Genomic DNA, 23203 nt, shown 5'->3' with positions numbered 1-23203 from the left:
ATGGTACATAATTCATTTTACATCTTGGGTCTTTTTACTACTCTTCCATTGAAAGCATTTGCTTGTGTATGGAAGGGGAGTGTACATAAATGTTGTTGTTAGTTAGTACTTAAAATAATTCATTGTACATAAATGTATGTTTGCTGTAGTATTTTTTTTTTGATAGTAGTGAAGGATAATATATTAATATAATAAATTTAAAAAAAGAAAGGAAGTTATGGAAAACTAAGGATATTTGTGAGATTAATTAAGTGACAGTAGTTTTTTTTTTCAGAATATTTTTAAAGTGTCTCTTGACAGAGAGCAGTATTCGGGTTTTATCATTAATGCTTCTGATTTCTTCTGGTAGACGATTGAAAAAAGTTCTTCCCTGGTAAGTATAATGATGTTGTGCAAAAGACGTATTTAGTTTTGGGCATAGAAAAACATGTCTAAGTCGCGTTCTGTTTTCATTTAAAAATTGATATTTATATTTTTCTTTTATAATTTGGATTAATGAGTTTTTAGTATATAGGTCTTTAAATGTAGGTACTTGAAATTCTTCAAACAGGCGTTCTGTTGGGTAGTCAAAGGATTTTTTTAATATAATTTTAATAATTGTTCTTTGTACAATTTCAATTGGAAGAATGTTACATTTATACGCGGATCCCCAACTAATAATAGCGTATTGTAAAGTGGATTGAACTAAGGCATAGTAAATTAAATATAGATTTTTTATCGACAGAAAGTTTCTAATTCTTAAAAATATATATATTAATTTTCTAATTTTGTTTACTACTTGACATATTTGTTCCTTCCATTTCAGATTTTTATCAATAATTACTCCTAGATATTTAATTTTATTTGTTGTTTTTAGTATTGTACAGATTGATTTGCAATAGTTTTGGTAGTGAATTTTAGTATTATTATGTATGACAATGTTAAAATTTTTAGATCTAGTATCATTTGTATGGATTGCAAATGGAATTACAAATGTCTTTTCATTATTAAGTGACAGTAAATAAGTGTCGAAAAAATTCTTGAGCGTGTTGATGTCTTCTGTGGCCTTTAATTCTACTTATTCCCAAGTCTTATCACTTATTATTAATACTGTATCATCGGCGTATGACGTAATTTGACCATGTAAAGGTTGAAAAAAAATATCGTTTACATATATAGTAAATAGAATTGGTCCAAGCACTGTACCTTGGGGGATTCCAAAGCTTGTAATCTCTTGATCACTATTAACACGATTGATTTTTACTAATCAAAAAATAAAAAGTAGAAGAAATTAAGATTGTTTTAAATGAAGGGCTCATCTTGCATATTTCATATCAGTGGCGTAATCGTAGAAACTGCGAGTTTGTTGACCAGCCGGTAACATAATATAGGTTAACCTTTAAGATCTCGAGAAAAAATAAAGTAACCTCGGCAACGTAAAAGTTGGCATTCCACCTTGTGCCTTGTGACAGTACTGGTTGACATTTAAACTACTGTGCTGTTTCTGATACCAAGTGCAATAGGACGATTTATTTTTAAAACAGATATGTAGTTTGAATATCTTTCACGAATAAATTACACGTAATGAAAACATTCTTGACCTAAAACAAAATTCTTGTTACCGGATAACCAAATTTCATAAAATTAAGTAAATGGGATAAAAAATATAATCTATTTATGGGAGGATATGGATGTTAATGCAAATGATGATCAACTTGATTTGAAAAAAAAAATAAACCTATTTTTGGGAGATTATGTATGTTAATGTAAATGATGATCAACTTGATTTAAAAAAATATGCAATATCTTTTGGCGCACCTAGCGGGGAAAAACATCGCAAGCGTGGAAAGACGAGACGACGCTCTTGCACGGAACGACGCTTCATCCGGCCAACCTCGTGTCAACACTTTGGCAGTATAATTGCTCCAATTCTCACTTAAAATGGAAATAGATTTATTTTTTGTATATGCGTTAATATCTAATAATAGAATAATTGTTTTACTATCAAAAATATACAGAATTGATAATTTCATCTTCGACTTCTTCAAAAAAAATCGATGATTCACATTTGCCAGGCATCCCGTGACGAATATTATTTTTTCATCTTTGAGTCTAATATTACTATTGGGACTTTCAATGTGTGTACGCGGGTGATGTAAGTGGGGAGGGCAGGTATTCAGATCATGTTACTAAATATAGTATACGGGCGTTTTACACCATGCTTTTTTACATACCGATCTCCACATGGAAACTGTATCGGGACCAATATGAAAAATCTTTGATTTACACGATCATTCTTAAGATAGTTGCCAATCTAGAAGAAATAATATTTCGGGACTGTACTAAATATAAAAATGGCAACACCTTGAACATATCCAAGAAAGCATTAGTCATTTGCCTTGGACGTTTCCGTCAAAAAATCGTCAAAAATTCACTATTCAATTGCACATGTTCACAATCAATAATAAACACATTTTACTGTTAACTTCGTATCCTGATAAAGGAACTTTTGGTTCCGAAACATGTCGACCTTTTTTTATCAAAGTGTGAGCAAAGTTTATTATTTTCATTTAATTTAGATGTTTATTTTTTTTTTTGCAATATTTTTAAATATGAAACGATATAAACATGCAAAGTTTCCACATAATATATTTACGTATAACAGTAAAGCATATAAGTTGTAAAATAATGCCTGCCATCGTAAACTGTACGAAAATCGGTAACAAAATAGAACTCGTCATTTTTTCATTCCGTCATATTATGAAAAGACGACCCATGTGGAAACTGGACGAAAATAAACACCGTGTAGAACGCCCATTAGCCAATAATCTATCAACTTTTCGATTCTGATTCTGAATCTCGTTGTCTATGTTTATTCAAATATAGGTACTCTCTGCTTTACACGGCTCATTTTTTTAACATTTCATGCATTTCGTTCTTTAATTTAGTTATATGTATATAAAAAAAGTATCTTAAATATAAGGCAGTACTAGTGTTTTTGCGATTTTATCTACAGTGAAATCAAAAATCATCTTACAAATTCACTCTCTCTGCCTACTTATCGAGGTAAATGGATTGATGGTTAGTAAGTTACTAAATAATCTCTTTATCTTGTTATGCCTATCGTCACATCGATTATATACATAGACTTAATTTGTTTTTAATGTATATATGCACTCTGGCAAAATAAGCTATTTTTTTAACTATCGATTAAGAACTAACCGTGAAGCTATTATCTTTATTTGATTGGCCTGAATACATTTTCTAAATAAAATTAACACATTTACAAGTGAATCATTAACAAGATTCATAATAAAAAATATATAATTAAAAAAAAAATCTGAACAATAAAAAAAAAGTAATAGAAAAACACAATATTCTATCCCTACATAATTAAAAATAATATTTTAAACAAGGTAAATGAAATTAGAGATCTTGGAGTTTCATTAGAAAGTAAGCTTCCTTTTCAATCTCACGTCGAAGGCTTTGAAAATGCTAGAATTTATACAGGATTTTCCAATAAGAGGTGTTATTTTGATATTCAATCGTAAAAGATCAATGGTTTCGTTATTTGTGTGTCACGTAGCGCCGTCTTGTTGAAAGTAAACGCTGTCCAGATCAATACCATCCAATCCCGGCCATAAAAAATCATTAATCATCTCTCGATAGCGCAATCCATTCACCGTAACTGTTGCTCCAGCTTCATTTTCGAAAAAGTAAGGTCCAATGACTCCGCCGGACCATAAACCGCACCAAACAGTCACATGTTGAGGATAGAGAGGCTTTTCAACAATAATTCTTGGGTTTTCCGAGCCCCAGATGCGACAATTTTGCTTGTTGACGAAGCCACCGAGGTGGAAATGGGCCTCATCACTCAAGATGACTTGCATTTGATTCACTCAAGTGAATTTAAATAATTTCAATGCGTTGTTGAAGCGTGTATCGTTCAATTTTTATTAATGGCGTATTTCTTCTTGTCAAATATCAATAAATGACAGTTTCAAAAGTAACATCTACCGAAATAGCGGGCTATTCAAAATAACACCTCTTATTGGAAAACCCTGTACTTATAGATAGTTCAGTTTAAAAAAAATCCACAAACATTTAAGAATCTCTACATATCATGCGCCAGAGTTAGAAACCACCTACAGTAAGCTTTAACAGTGTTGAACCCAAATTGTTCTACAAATAGATCAAACACAGAAAGCGTTTAGAAAAAGTTTTTGAAACATGTTTCTTATAGCAAGCGAAACGATGAAAACCATGTCTCCATCAACGACATGGTTTTCACGAATTACGAATTACGGGAAAGTAACGAAGCAACTGTAGGCGGCGTTTCGCGCCATTTGCGGTTGCTTCGTTCCTTTTCCATAAGTTGAGGTTCAGTTCGGTAGTTCCGCTCGCGTATGTATACATAGAATAAGAGTAATACTAATTATCTTGAAAAAAATTTTTATAAGAAGAAGCTGTAGCACCTTTTATAGATTATGTTTCAGACATCAATGTCTTTAACACGAACCTCACTAAAATCATAACATTCTTAAAAAATATCGTTCGACCGAATATATCAGAAAACGTTTTAAAACAAATTTTAATTTTTTAATTCACATCCTTCTATTTTTCTTCCTCTTATGCATCCTTCAGCAGTTTGAATTGAATGACATCACTTTCTCTATAAAATTGATAAGATTGCTACACATTCAGTGTTTAAATGTCAACTTAATATATGAAAATTCATCCTGCGTATGTTTGTTCTCGCAAAACTCGAAAAGTAGTCCATCGATATCGCTGCAAATTTCAAAGTTTGTTTCTATTAGTACCAAGAGTGTTTATAGAGTAGTTTGAATTAAAAAAGAAGTCGGTGACGTCCGAGGAATACTTAACACAATATCTCTGCACCAGAATGAGATACGGAGTGGAATTAAACTCGATGCAATGTAGTATAAACAGTAAAATTGTGGTATACAGAAGGGAATGGTGAAAGAAGTCGTAGTTGTCCGAGAAAAATATTATCAGTAACGAAGCAACACCTTTTGTACTTTTAGGTAGTTACGCTTTATAAGAACTGTTTATATTGTATTGATTTGTATTTTTTTTGGTTTTAAATTTTTAATATACTTATTTTTTTGGTCAACTAGCTGTACCCGCTACGTGTTGCTGTAACATAGTCTGTCTGTGCAGATATGAATAAATGTATTAAGACTGTTTGTAACGCAAGTAAATAAAATAAAACAAAAAATCCTGTACACGAATAGGTACTTGTTGTTTTATCAATTTTGGCTACAATGGGACATTAACAATATTTTCATGATATTTTGAACACTCAATATATTTGGTAGATTACCGTGTTACAATGTTACAATGTGATGGGGGAATGAGAACCGCGGCAACGAATTGCAAATTCATCCATTTATAAAATATCATTCAGGCCTTGTTCGCGATTCCAGTTCAGTGGAATCACTAGATTTATGAAGGAAAAATCGTGTGAAAATAGCTATCCCAGTAATTCAGCAACTTCAGCACTACGTTTGTGGTAATCCATTGAATAATTGCGGGACAGTTTTCAGCGGAATTTATTGTTTAATTATTTTATGTGACTGATATCAAAGGGTGTAAAAATATTCACAAACAGCTTCGTACACACAATGCCGGTACAACGCACTAAGCCACTCCCAATCAAATTCAGCAATCAAAAGGCAAAATAGCTTACTGTATGAAAACAATTGTGAATTTTATGGTGTTTTAGGGCTTTCCCATCAAAAGATTTTAATAATCCTCTTTGACGGTATCACTTAGTTTCTCATAATAATTCAGTTTTTGTACAACCTCCGAAATAGTACAGTAATAACATGCTTTTTATGTCGTAGAAAGCCCGACAGAAACTGTAACAAGTAAATAGAAGTCCGACGTTCAGACAACTTCAACATTAGTTCTTCTTTAAATGGTATAAAGTCGCTATTCGCGTCTGTCTGTTTGGCGCTTAGTTATTTTAAACTAGGCAACGGATTTTGATAGGGTTTTGACGTAGAGAATTTCTAAATATTGAAGATAATATTAGTGATTTCTAAACGAAAATCTGAAACAGAAAAATCAGAAAAGGAAACGGTCACATCTGGGACTCGAACCCAGGACCCTTGTCTTTCCGGGACAGTGCTCTACCGACTAGCGACTGAGCGAATGGGACCCTATTCCCCTCGGTCACTTTTAACTGTATCATACTTCGAATAAGAACCACTAACATTGTCTTCATTTTTTTCATTGTCTTCAAAAATGAAGACAATGTTAGTGGTTCTTATTCGAAGTATGATACAGTTAAAAGTGACCGAGGGGAATAGGGTCCCATTAGCTCAGTCGGTAGAGCACTGTCCCGGAAAGACAAGGGTCCTGGGTTCGAGTCCCAGATGTGACCGTTTCCTTTTCTGATTTTTCTGTTTCAGATTTTCGTTTAGAAATCACTAATATTATCTTCAATATTTAAATATTACAATTTGAGGTTTTACTCAATAAAGTTATTCCGAAAAATAAATAGAGAATTTCTTCTGGAAGGTTTATATATATAGTTAATACATGCATATTATATTTATAGAAAATAGACAAATGTCGGTGTTTTGTAATCAAGTCTTAAATATAATATTTTCGTGCGTTTACATTGCAAACGCTGGCTAAACCTTATGAGATACATCACAATAACATACTACGGAATTGTACCTACAGGGTTTTCCAATAAGAAGTGTTATTTTGAATAGCCCGCTATTTCGGTAGATGTTACTTTTAAAGCTGTCATTTTTTGACATTCGACAAGTAGAAACTACGCCATTAATAAAAATGGAACGATACACGCTTCAACAACGCATTGAAATTATTAAAATTCACTCGAGTGAATCAAATGCAAATCATCTTGAGTGATGAGGCCCATTTCCACCTCGGCGGCTTCGTCAACAAGCAAAATTGTCGCATCTAGGGCTCGGAAAACCCAAGAGTTATTGTTGAAAAGCCTCTCTTTCCTCAACGTGTGATTGTTTGGAGCGGTTTATGGTCCAGCAGAGTCATTGGACCTTACTTTTTCGAAAATGAGGCTGGAGCAACAGTTACGGTGAATGGATCGCTATCGAGAGATGATTAATGATTTTTTATGGCCGGAATTGGATGGTATTGATCTGGACAACGTTTAATTTCAATAAGACGGCTACGTGCCACACAAGCAACGAAACCATTGATCTTTTACGATTGAATATCAAAATAACACCTCTTATTGCAAAACCCTGTATATCTTAAAAAGGCCTACAGAAACGTCCGCTATGGTATATATCTCTCCTGAGAATAACTCTCAACAACGCCGGGTACACGTCAGCTAACGAGAAACAAATTCTTTCCATTCTATGAAATGGATAGTAATATTTGGATAATTGATATAGCGCCGTTTTCGTGAAAAACCACCTCAAGGACGCTGTACAAATACATCTATATATAAAATAATTAATACTAGAACTACTGACTTAAAACTAGTGACTTACATCTGAGACTTATATCTAGTAACTTACGATCAAGGCCTATAACTACTGTCTTAATGACATATATATATATATATATATATATATATATATATATATATATATATTTACAAATGTAGAAACATACAACTAACATTAATAATTTAGTTTTAATAGCGCCAGAAGAAGAAGGAAGTTCTTTGATATTAGGGTGTTCTATGATATTAGAGTGTTCTGTGATATTAGGGATGAATTATAATTTTATCAAGTTAGATCTATGAAGCCTAATTCGCACGTGTTTACGAAAATTATATTTTATTGGATGCTAAATTTTAAGGCGAATTTTGAGGTGGCCTAGTTTTATAACTTGAATAAATTTCTTATTTGTCAACGTTGACGGTCCTTCGCCGATTGATAATAAATGTTGAATGACAAAACACTTTGCAAAATGATAATGCGCTGTTTAAAATCATTGTTGCGCAAAAGTGTCGTTTTCTGAATTGATAATAATAAATATATTCTCAAAGAGCATAACTGATAGAGCGTTTGATCGAACAATGAAACTATTTATGCACATAATGTTGTCAATGTGGATAATGTTGTAAATGTCGGTAAAATATATGTGTGAATAAATAAGTATGTATATAAATGTAAGTATATGTATGTATGTATATATATGCGTATGAATATTTATGCATCTATGTACATGAATATGTGTGTATACGTGTATTTACGCGCTTATGCATGCATGCACACATACAAAACTAGAAAAAAGAGTTATGTATATGATCCAATCCTGCATAATAGCTTGTCTTATTCCTCTTTATTAATATTATTATTTATTTATTTTCGTTTTTCTTTTTTCAATTTTATTTTATATTTTCTATTTCCGTTATAAATTTTCTACTGTAATCCTTCCTGTTTTCAACACATTTTATATTTAGTTGACACCAGACCTCACATGACTACATTCCATTGGTCACCATGAAACGTATGGTGATTTAATGTATCATATATAAATAAATGTTTTAATGTATGATCATTTATTTTTTAAATAAAAAAACATATGTATTAATAGTGGATAGGTATTTATTAAACATTCTATGGTAGTATTTTGACATAATATAAATAGCAAGTTTAAAATCATTTTTTCTAAAATGTGTCGTTTTCATAATTTATAATAATAAATAAATTCTAACTATTAATAAAAATTAGTATACTTTAGTAAAAAGGTATTTATTGAAAATCAATTATTTTGGAATAAAAATACAATATTAATAAATCTAAATGAAACAGAACAAGACACAGAAAAAAAAGATAATGGTCACGATAAGGAATCGAATCCAGGATCTTACCGGGACAGCAACTTAACCACTCGACCATTGGGACCTAGTTATTAAACGTCATATTTGTCGATCTCATATTTCTGAGAATCTGGGGGTCATTGTGTCCTGGAGTGAGTGACGTGAAGATCCATCCTTCCCACTGCGATGCAAGGCGATGTTCAGAGAGAGTCCCTGCTGTAGTTATGATTAGAGATTTTCGTGGCCAAAAGTGTTATCATAATTACTTTTTGGATTGCGTTGCCTTGGTGCGCTTTCTTTGCCTTCAGCCACCGTTTCGGACAGCTCAACGATGTTCATAATCAGGGCAGATGAGTAGAGTATGGTGAAGTGGATGTTTATGTAATGAGATGTGATAGCCGGTAATTCTGTATAATGACTAGTTAAGATAATGTAGTGTTAAGCATAGCTCTCATTTACGTCTACGTCTCTAGGTACTAATATTAATGGCATTTTTGGTGATTTCAATTGCCTCCATAATTAGGAATGCTCGATGCGTTTTAGGTATTCAGGAACAACTACAAAGAAATGGCCGGTTTCAATGAAGGCATCTGCAATTACCAGTTTGTCCAGATGACCGAGTTTGCATGCTCGAAAGTGATCTGAGATCCTTTTCGAGATATGCCGTACTGTCTGGCCTACACACATTTCAATCCGAGAAGCTGAGTTTTTATACAAACTAAGAGGAAACTTGATTTTTGCAGGCCTAAGATGTTAGTTATTGTTTCAAGTCTTGATGATTTATTTCCTCAGTATCCCGGCAATGCTGTCAGCAAAATTGTTAACATAAATTAAGAAAGTATAGTTGGGAAGTTCCAGAAGATTTCACATCCGCCTTGGTCTCATAATCTAAGTAGTTCAATATATTAATCATATTGTTATGTTTTCCGTTTCTTTCCAACATGCTGCAAGGCATAATAACAATAAAGAATAAGATTGACGACTTTTTCACCTCCAATCCTATGGATATCAATTAAAAAATAAACCTAAAAATCATCTATTTTAAAATGTCTTCAAAAACGTTTGATCTTTTGACTGAAGATTGACCCTTCCTTTCCATGAACTGGAGTCGATACGACTACCAAGCTCGCCAAGTACCGATCAGGTAGGACCGACATTTATTTAGTAAATTGAGTGCTGTAATGTCATCCGATGTCACCAAAAGTTGATATGACCATTGTCAACGACAACAAGTTTATCTGTCGAGTTTCAGCTCGATTAATTTCCAATGTCGGGAAGTCGCTTAGTTTCCATTTCATTTAATTAATTTTCATTAATTCATTTATTCATTCACGAAAACGGTAGTGAAATTCAATTAGAAGTATTAAAACTACTACGACGTTCGTAGTTGATCACTCCCAATCCGGGAGAATAAACCTACGATAAACCTGTAATTAATACACGTGTTTTGTTATGTAAATACTAACTTATGAAACAAGCAAATATAATGGTTTTATGCATTTATATATTTAGAATATACGTACCTAGTTCATGATTATGACGCGCGCTGGAATGCAGTATGTTTTGGGATTGAACTCTGTCTGAAAAGAGGTGAAGGGAAGGCTCGTTCATCTTGTTTAATGTTTCGTTGTCTTCAAAGATTGACAGTTGTAATACATTTTGTATTAAAAGCATTGATGTAAGTCACACTAGATTGGATATGATTTGAGATTTTCCCAAATAACTCAATAATAATAACCTAAAAATTATTTAATGATTACACTAGGTTGCTTCTAAATATTCCAAACTGCTAATTAATGTTTGGTCGCTCGCTATTACACAAGTGTTATCATTTTAATCTGTTTGTTAACATAGGACGTATGGGCTCATTGGTTCCACCTGTAGGAAATTAGTATATCTGTGAGCTCAGCGCAACAGTAAATAGGAACTCAATATTGTCAATGAACTCGGAGGGACTACTTACAGGAAGCACATATTATTATATAAGAATTTTCTCTGAGCTGGTTGAAAAAAATCACAGGAAGTTAGTATTTTCTCTGAACTCATTAGTGAAGCCGTAAAACCAGTTGATTAAATCAAGTAAGTTTTATGTATGTCCATAAAACGAAATCATAATACCGAATTTTGGTCGTTCAATTAGGTACGAATAGGTGGTTAGGATGGGGTTAAGATTTTGTCTGAAAACAGTTTGGTATTAAAATTAATAAATATGTCACTAATGATAAAAAAACGTATATGAGAAATCTATTTAAATAAAAATGTAAAAGTTCGTTTGTTCAAAATCTTAAATCTTTGAAAGTTCTTTACCAATTGCTTTGAGATTTTTATACTATATAAATATCACTTATGACAGATAAAAACATGTTTTTTTTTAAATAACGCCGTCTGTTGGACGTAAAAGTAAAACGCGCTATTGTTTCTCTATCTGAACAGACATATTGAGCTACAGCAACGCGGGGCGGGGTACAGCTAGTATTCTATAAAAAAAAAATTTACTTGTAGGCTTTGCAAGAGGTGTGTGAAAACTGAAATAAAAAATACCTTCTTGCATATTTTATGTACATAATATAATGCAGTATTATTTGGTCCAGACGAAGTGACGGTAATAACGAAAAACCAGTGGCATTAATTATAAAAAAAAGAAAAGTGGTGTTTACTAAGTTATTGTTTTATTTTAAATTATAATGTCGCATCACAAAGTATCTGCTACATTTGAACAATTATAAAAATGAAATTGTCACCACGTGTATGTACTAACTCTTTCAGACAGGGACAGGTACTTGGGTACACAACAGGTTGGGTTGAGAAATTCAGGAACATATGTTTGACAATATATGCCTATAGTCAATACTGTAAATATATAGCATCTTTGCTGAATGACTCCGATCTTTTTCGAATATTTTTGATCAAATCTCTGCACAAGTGCCCTTCTTGTATATTTTATGTCTAGGGCTTAAAGTCAATGTTGTGTGATTTTATGTTTTAGAGAGTCCTCGTGGCGACCTTCGTGGTTGGTTTCGTGTCCATTGGAGCGGTGCCAATACTGGGGAAAGCCGACAAGAAGTACTTCAGTCTCGAAGATCTGATGCCGGCGAGAGCTAACGTGTCGCAACGAGGCTTCAATGGCACTTGGCTTTCAGGTATGTACGAGTACGATGCATTGATTCCATTATGCATTGTATTTAGGAACTCTGGTCGACAAGCCCATGAACTTTTAACGATGTCAGTTAGGTAATTTTTCGAATAACGTAATTTAATTTTTTTTTGTTGACATGATTAACTTTGCAGTCGATGGCGTTGCTTGTGTAGATAATGTTTACATATAACAAATATTTGATTTACTGAAAAACTTAAAAAATATGCAGGTTTGTTATCTTTGTAATCCTCCAAGGTTGTAATGTAGTGTGTAAGGTACCAATATGTACCTTAAGAAAAATTGATAAGAAGGAGAAGTCATATTTCTTACACATTGTCAGATGCTCATAGAGCTCAATAATAGATTACTCAATTACTTTCTATTTTGAATTTGCAATATTGAATTTTTTCTGTCAATAGCAGAAAGAATACTAACTGGTAGTTCTTCAAATGGTACACCGCGTCATAAATAAACCACTGTTTGACAGCTTGTAACGCTCATGTGAACTCTGGCGAAATAAAAAAGGTACTATTTAATACGGCTACCATCTTAACAGGATTGACCGAACACGGTAGACAAACAAATGTACATTTAGACGAAATGCAAAATCGAGTTAAAACAGGACTCATTGAAAATCTTTTTTTAGGTATATGGTTAAAATAAAGTTTGAATGCAATAATAACAAATCATGAAATGACGAATTTTCCAGGGTAGTTGTTTTCCCTTTGACGACGAAATCATCAAGTAGATTGGTTGTTTCAATCATCCAGTTGTTTTAATATGTTACATGTTGAAATTAAAAACTGTGCCCAAAACAAACAATTGGTGAACTTACTGAAGACTTGGCTCACTGAAAGAATTAATTTGTATTAGCTTACAATGATATATTATTCTAAAATTGTTATTTATGTTTTCATAATTTTCTTTTGTAAAATTTTGGAATTTTTGTTTCATATAATTGTAAAAATGTAACTGTAAACTCACCATAATATGATTTATAATGTAAAGAACCCCTTAGACAAACTGCTAAAAAGTAGTTTATTGGGAATTTTTTGCCTTATATGTGTAAAGTGAGTAAAAAAATATTTTTTTTAATTACTTGTTCAGAAAAATTACAATAACTATTATCAATTTGCAGTAGTTTCATAATTAATTACGCAGGTGCAATCTCGTCAAATTATTGGTAATTCCTGTTAAAAACGGGATGGCAGGCCTTACGAATGAATTAATAAGTTTCCTGATAAACTTCTAGTAAATTATTTTTATTTATTTGATATCCACGGTAAAAATATAACAATTATTTCACGTCACAGTATACAAGCATAATCAAATACTAAAAACATATTTTTAAATCACAATTAACTCTGGCATTTGAACGTCAAATAACGACAGAAAGTATTACATTAATACAAGCTTTAGAAGGGTATGCTAGTATGAGATAAGACATAATATAAGGTAAAATTTATTATTACTGAAAAGATATGATAGCATAGGTTTTTTGTATCTGCCTACCATGCAGTTAAATAGATTCGTCACATATGCATATCTATTACTAACTTCACATAACCTAGGTACAAGCGACTGTTTGAAATGCTCATTCCTGGTATCGTTACATTTAAAAATTAAATATTACAAATATATTATCATGATTTCAAAACACGTGTTCATGAAATCCAATATTTTTGCATTACAATGAAAATTATTTTAGTTCACGTCTCTCGTGTTTCTCTTTGACCTGTGTTCAAATCAATTATAATTGGCACTGAAATGGCACTTTTGCAGAATAAACCCAAGCCTCTAACTAGTCTAATAGCCTCGTAAGAGTTTAATTCTTGGCACGAGAGCGAATTTAATTAACATAAATCAAGTTGAAGATATTTTTGCATATTCGGATGCCTTATATTATTTAATACAGAAACGTTTTCACCATTTTGTTACCAGTTTTCTCGTTTTAACAAACTCAAATGAACACTTGCCAATTCATCAATTTCATGTGATTAATCTTGCTGATCGACAGTACCTAATGTTTATTCCCCAACGGAAAAATTGTTAAGGCTGTATTTAAACAAAAATTTAACGCTTATTACTATGGTAAATGGTAAACGTTACAAAACCATGCAATACGTGTTGCTACAACCCATGAAAGACTTGCATTGTAGCAGCAGAGATAATGTTATTTTTATTTAATTTTTTATTAACTGACTTGTGCAATTACACAAAAGATTGCACATGCCTTTTATAAATCGCATACGCCTTTTATAAATCGCATACGTCTTTTATAAAAAAAGGAAACGGTTTGATGGTTGAACAATTCGAAGGGTTTTGTTTGGTCTGCCAGTTTCCGGTGTTGTGGATGCGAGTCCCGGTCCCGGAGGAGTGACAGTTGACTGAATGATTTATTGACACCTGACTGGTCCTCCGGTTCACTGGCTCGCCACACTGACTGACTGCTGACTGCTGACTGCTGACAAGTCGCTCGTAAATCAACTTTTGACACTATAAATTTGAGAAATTGAATGAAAAACTGACTAGTAATTAACTAAAGGTTTAGACAATGAATACGAACGTTTTATGATAATCTAAAAGCATCAAAAGAATGGTAACTGGATAACTAACCAAAAGAACAATTCAACACACCTTTATACAAAGTCATGAAAAATGATGAAAAAAAATCTAGGTTAAATAGGTTACGTGTTATTTTAATGACTTTTTAAAGGTGTGTTGAATTGTAACTGTGTTGAATTATCATGAAACCATTTGAGTTATCTCTGGCTGTTGTTTATAAAGTTAACTAACTAAAAAAAAAAAAAAAAATTATTAGTAATGCAAAAATATGAATCTACAGATATGACTTGCCTCAACCTAATATGAAAATCTTATAAATAAGAAATTTTCTATGTTTACAGAAAAGGAGATTCTATACAAAGATGCTGGAAACGATGACCTTTACATTTTCGATGTCGTTGCCGATACTACTACACTTTTCATCACCAATAAACAACTGGTAAGCAACACTAACTAATATTTTCCACTATTAATATTAAATATCAGATACTGCTTTCCTAAATGAATTTCATTTATTAAATTTTTAATAGTATTATAGACAGCCCTGATTTATTTACTCCGACAGATTGCCTTCCATATACCAACTGGAACTATTCGATCTGAATTATTACAATAATATCAGGACTGAGTCAATTAGATTCGCTTGTAACTACGTAGATTGCATGCGGTTGGCAATACTACTCAGAAATAGTAGATGTGTTCAACTGAATGGGATAAACCTAGTTACAAGAAGGTTATAATAGCATAACTCTTAAATAATTACTAATGTAAACATAATATTATTCTTCGGTACATATTTGCATTGGTTAAATCTACTGCTTGATTTAAAATTTACTTTTTCAATAAATTAATATAAATACTTTATGGGCGCATAATATTATAAACAAATAAATATGACATCATAAAATGCAGGCGCAGGAGAGCTATTTCATGACTATTGGCCTTCTCACAACTTAATCAATACGAAAGTGAGTTTTTGCCTGATAAGTTCCTTGGCTAGTTTTCCCCTGTGCCAACATGATTTTTTTTATGTTTTTAAAACTTGTAAAAGTTGTAAGTCTACATTTTCCATATTTTTATAAAATTTTGTTTTTTTTTTTAAAGGACGTATTGAACACAACAGATGTGGAGGTCTCACCGGACAGGAAAATCCTTCTGGCAAGATCAGACCCTGAAACGGTAAATATACATAATTTATTTATTATCTTATCAATAACCACTGTCTATATCAACGCTGTTGGATGAAGGCCTAACTAAACTGCATAGGTTCACTGTTATCGGTTCCAAGCTTTGAGTTACCACATGTTTCCATCTAACCTGCTTATCTCAAAGAGCGCACGGAGAAAACTCACTGATACGAATTATTGTTAATTTTTTAAAAATCTGGACAAATTATTCGTTTTTCTGTTAATTCTCTGTGAGGCTTTTAGTCCTCAATTACGTTGGTAACGGTTTGTTCCAAAGATATTAGAAGAACGATATGTGCTATGAGCAGTTCATACTGTGTGGAATTGTTTTGCCTAGTGTCGCCGGTTTTGTTCACCTATACTACTGCACACCTTCGCTTACGCTAAGGTATCCGCACTAATACATAGAACAGATTTCTGTGCGTACACGTCCCGATAGTATTCAAAGTACCCTAATTAGGTAGTACTCCGCATATCTCGTTCTTCTAATATCTTTGGTTTGTTCCCATATTCAATCGTTCCTTCCTTATCCGTTCAAATGCATATTTCCATTCCGCTTTGCATTTCATTCAGTTCTCATAGTAATTATAAATGGTAGTACGCGTTATATTGGATCCAAAACGAACTTTCACAGCAAATTTTGAATATGCGCCTAGAAGGGTACAAAAAAGGAATATTTATTGAAATACTTAGAAATAAACTAAATACAAACACTAGAGGGTTAATTTTTAAACTGTAGTTGTTCAACATTTGGATTACTGCTTTATCATATTTTATTTGACCAATGATTATGATATACTGGGGGTAAAGTGCTCTAAATTTGGGAGGTGATTCTACAAGATGGTAGAAGTAAAAAAGATTAATAACTCTTTTCGACATTATAATGTTTATTTTCGATTACAAAATTTAAAAAAAATATTTTTTATATTTTTCCATAGAAAAATGTTTAATTTTTTCATTCAAACAATTCAACTTCTTAACCTAAACACTTCATTAAAACCTTGGAATTTCAAAAAAAGTAATGCATCTTTTTCATTTGTACTATCATGTAAAATTACCTCCCAAAGTTAGCGCACTCTACCCCCGGACACCCTATATATAAACATACTTAGGAAAAGCAAAGAAGCACAAATTGCTGCTATATATAATGTGTCTATTTTGATGAGTAAAATTATGTATCCAAATGCCAAAATATTAAAGGAATGATTTTTTGTTTGTAAAAATATACATACTTATGAAACCAGAAATGTCAATAGATTTAGGCTGCCGCATACGAGAAACACGGAGTCACAGAACTGTAACGTACATAGAGCTAAAAACGTATGATGAGATTATGCATGATGGCATGTATGAAAGTCTGAAGAATGGAAGTATTAAAAAAAACATTTTTATGTTTACTGTTTAAAATATAATATCTTGAACAATGAAACCATGTTCATATCAGTTTGTATAAATATATGTACATACAAATATTAATATAAAAAGTTTTTATTATGTTGTATTAGTTTTTTCATTATTACATATGCAAATGTTACGTAGCCTAAAGTTCGTTGCCTTAAAAAAATCAGATATGACTGACATTTCCGCGGCCAAATTCATAATTAATTTTTGAGTTATTATGTCGTGTTGCGCATCCTCCTTTTTTTATTTGGTACAGTATTTTTTACATTTCAAAGTTTTCCAGTAATGTTGGCCTCACTGGGTGGCTTGCCCGTGCTGAGGCCTTCATTTTATAATATGAAAATATAATCTAAATACAATCTACAATATAAGATAAAACAATACATTTAATATATAATCTTGTGTGTTTGTGAGTGATGTGTGTTCATATTGGTTTTGTGTGTTACGTGTAGGTTTTATTTTTATTTTATGCTATGACATTTTGGTAATATTGTCTTTTTTGTTCTTTGATCCATTTTGTAATTTTGTGAGTGAATTTATTTTTATGTTCCTCAATTTTAATTTCAATTTTTAGACTGTTGAAAGCTTTTATAGCGTGGTATTGGTAGTGTCTTTGTCCAAAGCTTGAATTTATTGTCGGAGTTTTTATGTTTTCTTTGTACGCTTGTCTAACTGGTCTGTTAGTGTTATTTTGTGTATGTTGAAATTATTTTTTGTCAAAAATGTAGTTTAGTAGTGTTTTAACGTATAATTGGCGTATATCTAGTACGTCACAGCTGTTGAATATTTGGTCTGTATCAGTTAGTCTATGTTTTTTTAGTATTACCTTTAAGATCGTTTTCTGTGCGGTTTCTATGTAATTATTATTTAGCCAACGTCCCGGACAGCGTTACAGTATCCATTATCAGGGCAGATGTCACTATGAAGTATTATTCAGTTTGCAAATGTATAAATATTTCGCATAATACGGGATTTCACAAAGTAGACAGGTTGTTAGTTAGCCAAGCCTCTGAATATCATTCAGCTTGACATCGGAAGCATTCGGGAATGTTCGCCGATTTCCGGAATAATTGGAATAAAACCATTGTTTAAAGTTTGTCACTGTTATTATCCAATACTGGGATTCGACAGTCGACAATCTCTGTTTGCTTTTAGCACAACAATGTGGTATGTTAATATTCTGTTATCTAAGAGAAACAAACATTGTCACAAGCATGGCCAAAACGTTGTTTGGTATAATTACCTTAGGGTAAGTTGTTTCACAGAATTTGAACAATTACTCTAAATTCAAAGTTTTTTCAAAGTTCTCTAAGGGTTGTATTCAAATTCAGTTATTATATCATTTTTGGCTAGGTGCTTCATATCACCGAAATAAAAAAAATAAAAAAACTTTAGTGGAACTTTCACAAAACTTAAAAAAAACTTTGAGATTTGAAGAATTGTTAAAATTCTCTGAAACAACTGGCCCTAAGTGTCTGAATATGTAATAATATTGAATAAGTCTCACTGACGTAGGCACCACACTTCCATAATTCTGCCGGCTGAAACTTAGGTCTTATTCACTCTGGATACTGAAAATATTGCCTGTCATCGTGATGAAAAATATTTATTTAAAACTAGTAAACCCCGCAATCCTTTGCGATGCCTAATGTCTCTCTAGGGAATCTCCAACTTCACCCACCATTCAATACTGTACTTTCTAGGGAATCTCCAACTTCACCCACCATTCAATACTGTACTTTCTAGGGAATCTCCAACTTCACCCACCATTCAATACTGTACTTTCTAGGGAATCTCCAACTTCACCCACCATTCAATACTGTACTTTCTAGGGAATCTCCAACTTCACCCACCATTCACTACTGTACTTTCTAGGGAATCTCCAACTTCACCCACCATTCTCTACTGTACTTTCTAGGGAATCTCCAACTTCACCCACCATTCACTACTGTACTTTTTTTTATATATTTAAAAAAAAAATAATGTAAATCAAATTTAATGATATAATCATTACTTATTTAATAATAATATGATTAAATTTGATTTACATTAAATGTAATATTATTTTTAATAATATTATTATTACTGCTGTACTGTTAAAAAACTTCATTATATCGATTTTAATTCGATTCCAAACACTCCTGGCCGTAATAAAAACGAATTTTGAAATTTTCAGTGTTATCGGTGTACTACTTTTCAAGTTATATCAGCACACACATATGCCGGTTGAATTTTTATATAGATGTACTAGCTGACGTGTACGCGGCGTTGGTGGGGGTTATCCTTAAGAGATTGACATATACCATTCCTTAGTTTTCTGTAGGCCTTTTTAAGATATACAATTCCTTAGTACATTATTTTGATGTATCTCATAAGGTTTAGCCAGCGTTAGCACTGTAAGTGACCGAAGATATTTTTTTACGACTTGATTACAAAACATCGACTTTTCGCTACTTTCTATAAATATAAAATACACATATTAAATATTTAAAGCTTTCGGAATAAATTTTCTAATTGTTAGTGAAAATCTTATCAAAATCCGTTGCGTAATTTAGAATTACAAGCGCACAAACAGACAGACGCGGAAAGCGACATTGTTTTATAATATTTAGAGATTGAGATTTTATCAGAATTCCACCTTCCTTTCGTTGGCAAGTCTAAACGCATCTTAGAGGTCAAAAGTCACCCTTGCATCAATATTATCCCGAAACACGATGTTGTGGTAGGTCAGGGCGAAATCAATCGATGGTACCTACGTGTATACCTATTATATTAAAGGAATTGTTGCTATAGCTAGATAGATATTTGACGGCCGGCATAGTCCAGTGGTAACGCATTGGACTGCCATTCCGAAGGTCGCGGGTTCGAACCCGGCGTGCGCAAATAAATTTTATTTGATTAATTTGTGTTATTTCACAATTAATTAATTAAAATAATATATAGTATATTTGCGGCACGTTCCAGAGTGGAAGATACTACCAGTATCGCCCTGGTGTAAGACCACCATTCAGAATTGAAACGTTGCTCCAAATGGCTTTAGCCGTGTTTAGTGACTAGATCTGAATAGCCAGGTACTTCCCCACCTTCCTCTTTCCCTTCCCCACTTACCTTCAGCCTCACAACATCCCCCAATTGGGGATGCCATAGTCTCACTGGCTCCAGACGGGAGCAGTTGGGACTCTTGTGAGGTATTCACTATTTAAAAAAAAAAAATGTCAATTTATGATTTTTCACGTCCATTGTATAGGCGACCGAATCGAATGTGGGTTTTGGTGTCAAGAGTGAATATTATCAAAATTTTCCTGTTTCTTGATGCAAAACAATTTTGTATTTAAGGTAGGCTTATCTAAATTCTTGACATTATGATTTCTAAATTTGAATATGACACTCAAATTCAGAAGAAATCAGAACAGTCATTGAACCACAGTGGATAATCACAGACCGACCGAAATATTCGAAAATAATATTTTTAATTATTAAATTCCTTTTCACAGCAGTCGATATTTTTTTAAGACTTTAATATACGAATTTATTAGCTAAAATTAATCCCATTGTATTTTTGGACTATAATGCAAGGATTAGCCGACTGGCTTGATATGAGATTATAATAATCACGTGGATTACATGGCCAGAGCCGTGAAATAATTGACTTTGCGCCGAATAATTAGGTAAACAGAATATTTGCTTTGCTACCGATCTAAACTCAATTTGTATTTTAACTTTAGCAATAATAATAATTGTAATTAATTAATTAATTAATTGACAGCTTCCGTGGTCGAGGGGTAAGGCTCTCGACTTGCAAGCCGAAGGTTGCGGGTTCAAATCCCGACGCGCGCAAGTAAATTACTTGTGTTATTTCACAATTTATGTAATTAAAATAATATATAGTATATCTGCGGCACTTTCCAGAATGGAAGATACTTCTGACGGTTGGGAACAGTTCGGACTCTTGTGCGATATTCACATAAAAAAAATTAAAATATTCATAGTTTATGACAATTATAAGTAAATAAAATAATTATGTTATTAAAATACATTGTCACGGCTAGAATTACATTTATCAAATGGAGGTAACAATTAATTGGGAAATTAGAATTTGGAAAATGGAAACAAAAATTCAATAATATAAACGAGTATCGTTTGCTTCACTTAAGCAACGTTTTGTAACCAGGTACCTACATCCCACTCCCAATCTTCATTTAACTCTTGACAGGCCAAGATGATAAACAAAACGTCTGTAACCAAGTGGGTCTTCCGACGACCCCATGCATTTTTCTGTATTATGGGCTTCTAAACTATAGAAATCCCAATTATCAATGGTAATTTACGTATTTGCGCAGAAATACGTAAAATACTAAAACGATATGTCAAGTATTTAAGCTAATACAAGGAGGATAGTAATTTCGGGTACTACCTACTCCCCCACTTGGTTGCGGGATAGTTAACTCACTCAAAAGCAAATCCCTAGGAGTGTGATTTATACCGACTCATAGGCCGCACAGAGAAAACTTACAGATATATAAAATATCGATAATTTATTAAAATTCTGATCAAATTATTCATATTCCTGTTGAAAACGGGACTGCAGGCCTTTAACGAATGAATTGACAGTTTTCCTAACAAAGTATGAGTAAAACGAGAACGTGTTAGGAGGGCTGCGGAAGACGTGTTTGCAAATATTATAATAATTAGGCATTTCGTCAGTATTTTTATCAGGAAAAGGACACTTGCATGAACACGTGTATCCGATATATTCTGAACGGATTAATATTTTATCAGGAAATGGATTGAAATCACATTTTAAAAGGATTCAAATAAATCAGCCATATTCATTTTGTTCCGTGCGCAGATGTACTAATTAAAGTGATCGATTTCCACGGAAGTTACGAAAAATTGAGCTAACTAACGGACACGTCTACAACATAAATCAGTTTTTCGTTTTTCCCCTACGGAGGCTGCCATAGTTCCCCTGTCTGTAAAAAATACTGATTTTTGTAATATGTTATTGTTTGTGAAAAGATAATATACAACAAACAAACAAACTTAATGGACAAAAACACTACAGATTTCAGGTTATAAAACTATACAATTCACTTCCAACACAATATAAAACATCTAATCTTACAGAATACAAAAAACACATATGGAACTGGCTACAATCCTTTTAATTTTAAATTTTTTTTGTGTTATAACTATGCAAAAATCGATTTTATATTTTAATTTTTATTGTTACTCTGTGTAACTAACTCCATTGTATTGTTTTAGTACTATCAGTTAAAAACCCGCTCCGCGGGTTTTTTGCTGATTATTAATGATTCACATCTTTCGTATATTGTCTTCAATGATTAAATATTACAAAAAGAGATGTTGTTATAAATCGTAAAAAATCCTGAAACATCGATTATGTATACTTAAAAAAAAATTAAAGGTTTTTTGTTTAGATATTATAATAAAAGTGGTTACCTACTTTACCGCTTACTGAATTCTTCACACAAACAGTTCCAATTTTGAAAATGACAATTGAATTCAAACCAAATATGAGTTATGTTTGATGTAAGTTTTTTATTTATTTTTTCAGGGTTTCCGTTATTCCTCTTCTGCCAGATATTCCCTCTACGACATTGCCAACAAGTGAGTAACTTTTCATCATTTTTAATTTTAATGATTGTGTCAGGAAAAAATAGTTACAACATCACCTGAGCGGTCGGGGGCGTCGCCACTCTAGATATTATTGATATACGTAAATCTGCAAACATACCACCAAAGGCAAATAAATATTTTTTACTGGGACGTTCGATACTAACATCTGCACCATCATTTAAATTTCTCTGACGTTGGTCAATTAACAGTATTATTGTATTTGTGTGAGTGTTTATTTTAGTTAATGATTTTAAAATATGCTAATTTAAGTGGGTACCTATGCATAATCTAAATATTCCAGTTTAAAACACGTATCAGCACGTACGGGGGATTGGGAGGTTACTCGACCGAGTAACCAGGGCATCGATTCTCGACCAAGTCATTCCACTCGAACGAGTCGTTCGACCATTATTTTTTTATTACGAGATCATTGTTTGTTTGAATTTGAAATAAAAAATAAATTCACTGAAGACCAAAGTATTATTTACATTTTTACTCCTT

General features: G+C 32.4%; 1 protein-coding gene across 1 annotated transcript in view; it reads left to right on the top strand.

Moving 5' to 3' along the window:
- The window catches only part of LOC149424665 (venom dipeptidyl peptidase 4), a 136453-nt gene that overhangs the window by 21657 nt on the left and 91593 nt on the right, over positions 1 to 23203 (top strand). The window contains exons 2-5 of the mRNA XM_089630914.1: positions 11760 to 11913; positions 14816 to 14913; positions 15579 to 15653; positions 22641 to 22693. Coding sequence (XP_089487040.1) covers positions 11760 to 11913; positions 14816 to 14913; positions 15579 to 15653; positions 22641 to 22693 — 380 coding nt within the window. The remainder of the gene's footprint in view (positions 1 to 11759; positions 11914 to 14815; positions 14914 to 15578; positions 15654 to 22640; positions 22694 to 23203) is intronic.

This window comes from Hesperophylax consimilis, chromosome 4 (genome assembly GCF_061612785.1).
Source record: "Hesperophylax consimilis isolate HC1 chromosome 4, BYU_Hcon_1.0, whole genome shotgun sequence".
Taxonomy (NCBI): Eukaryota; Metazoa; Arthropoda; class Insecta; order Trichoptera; family Limnephilidae; genus Hesperophylax; species Hesperophylax consimilis.
This window is presented reverse-complemented; position numbering and strand designations above follow the sequence as displayed.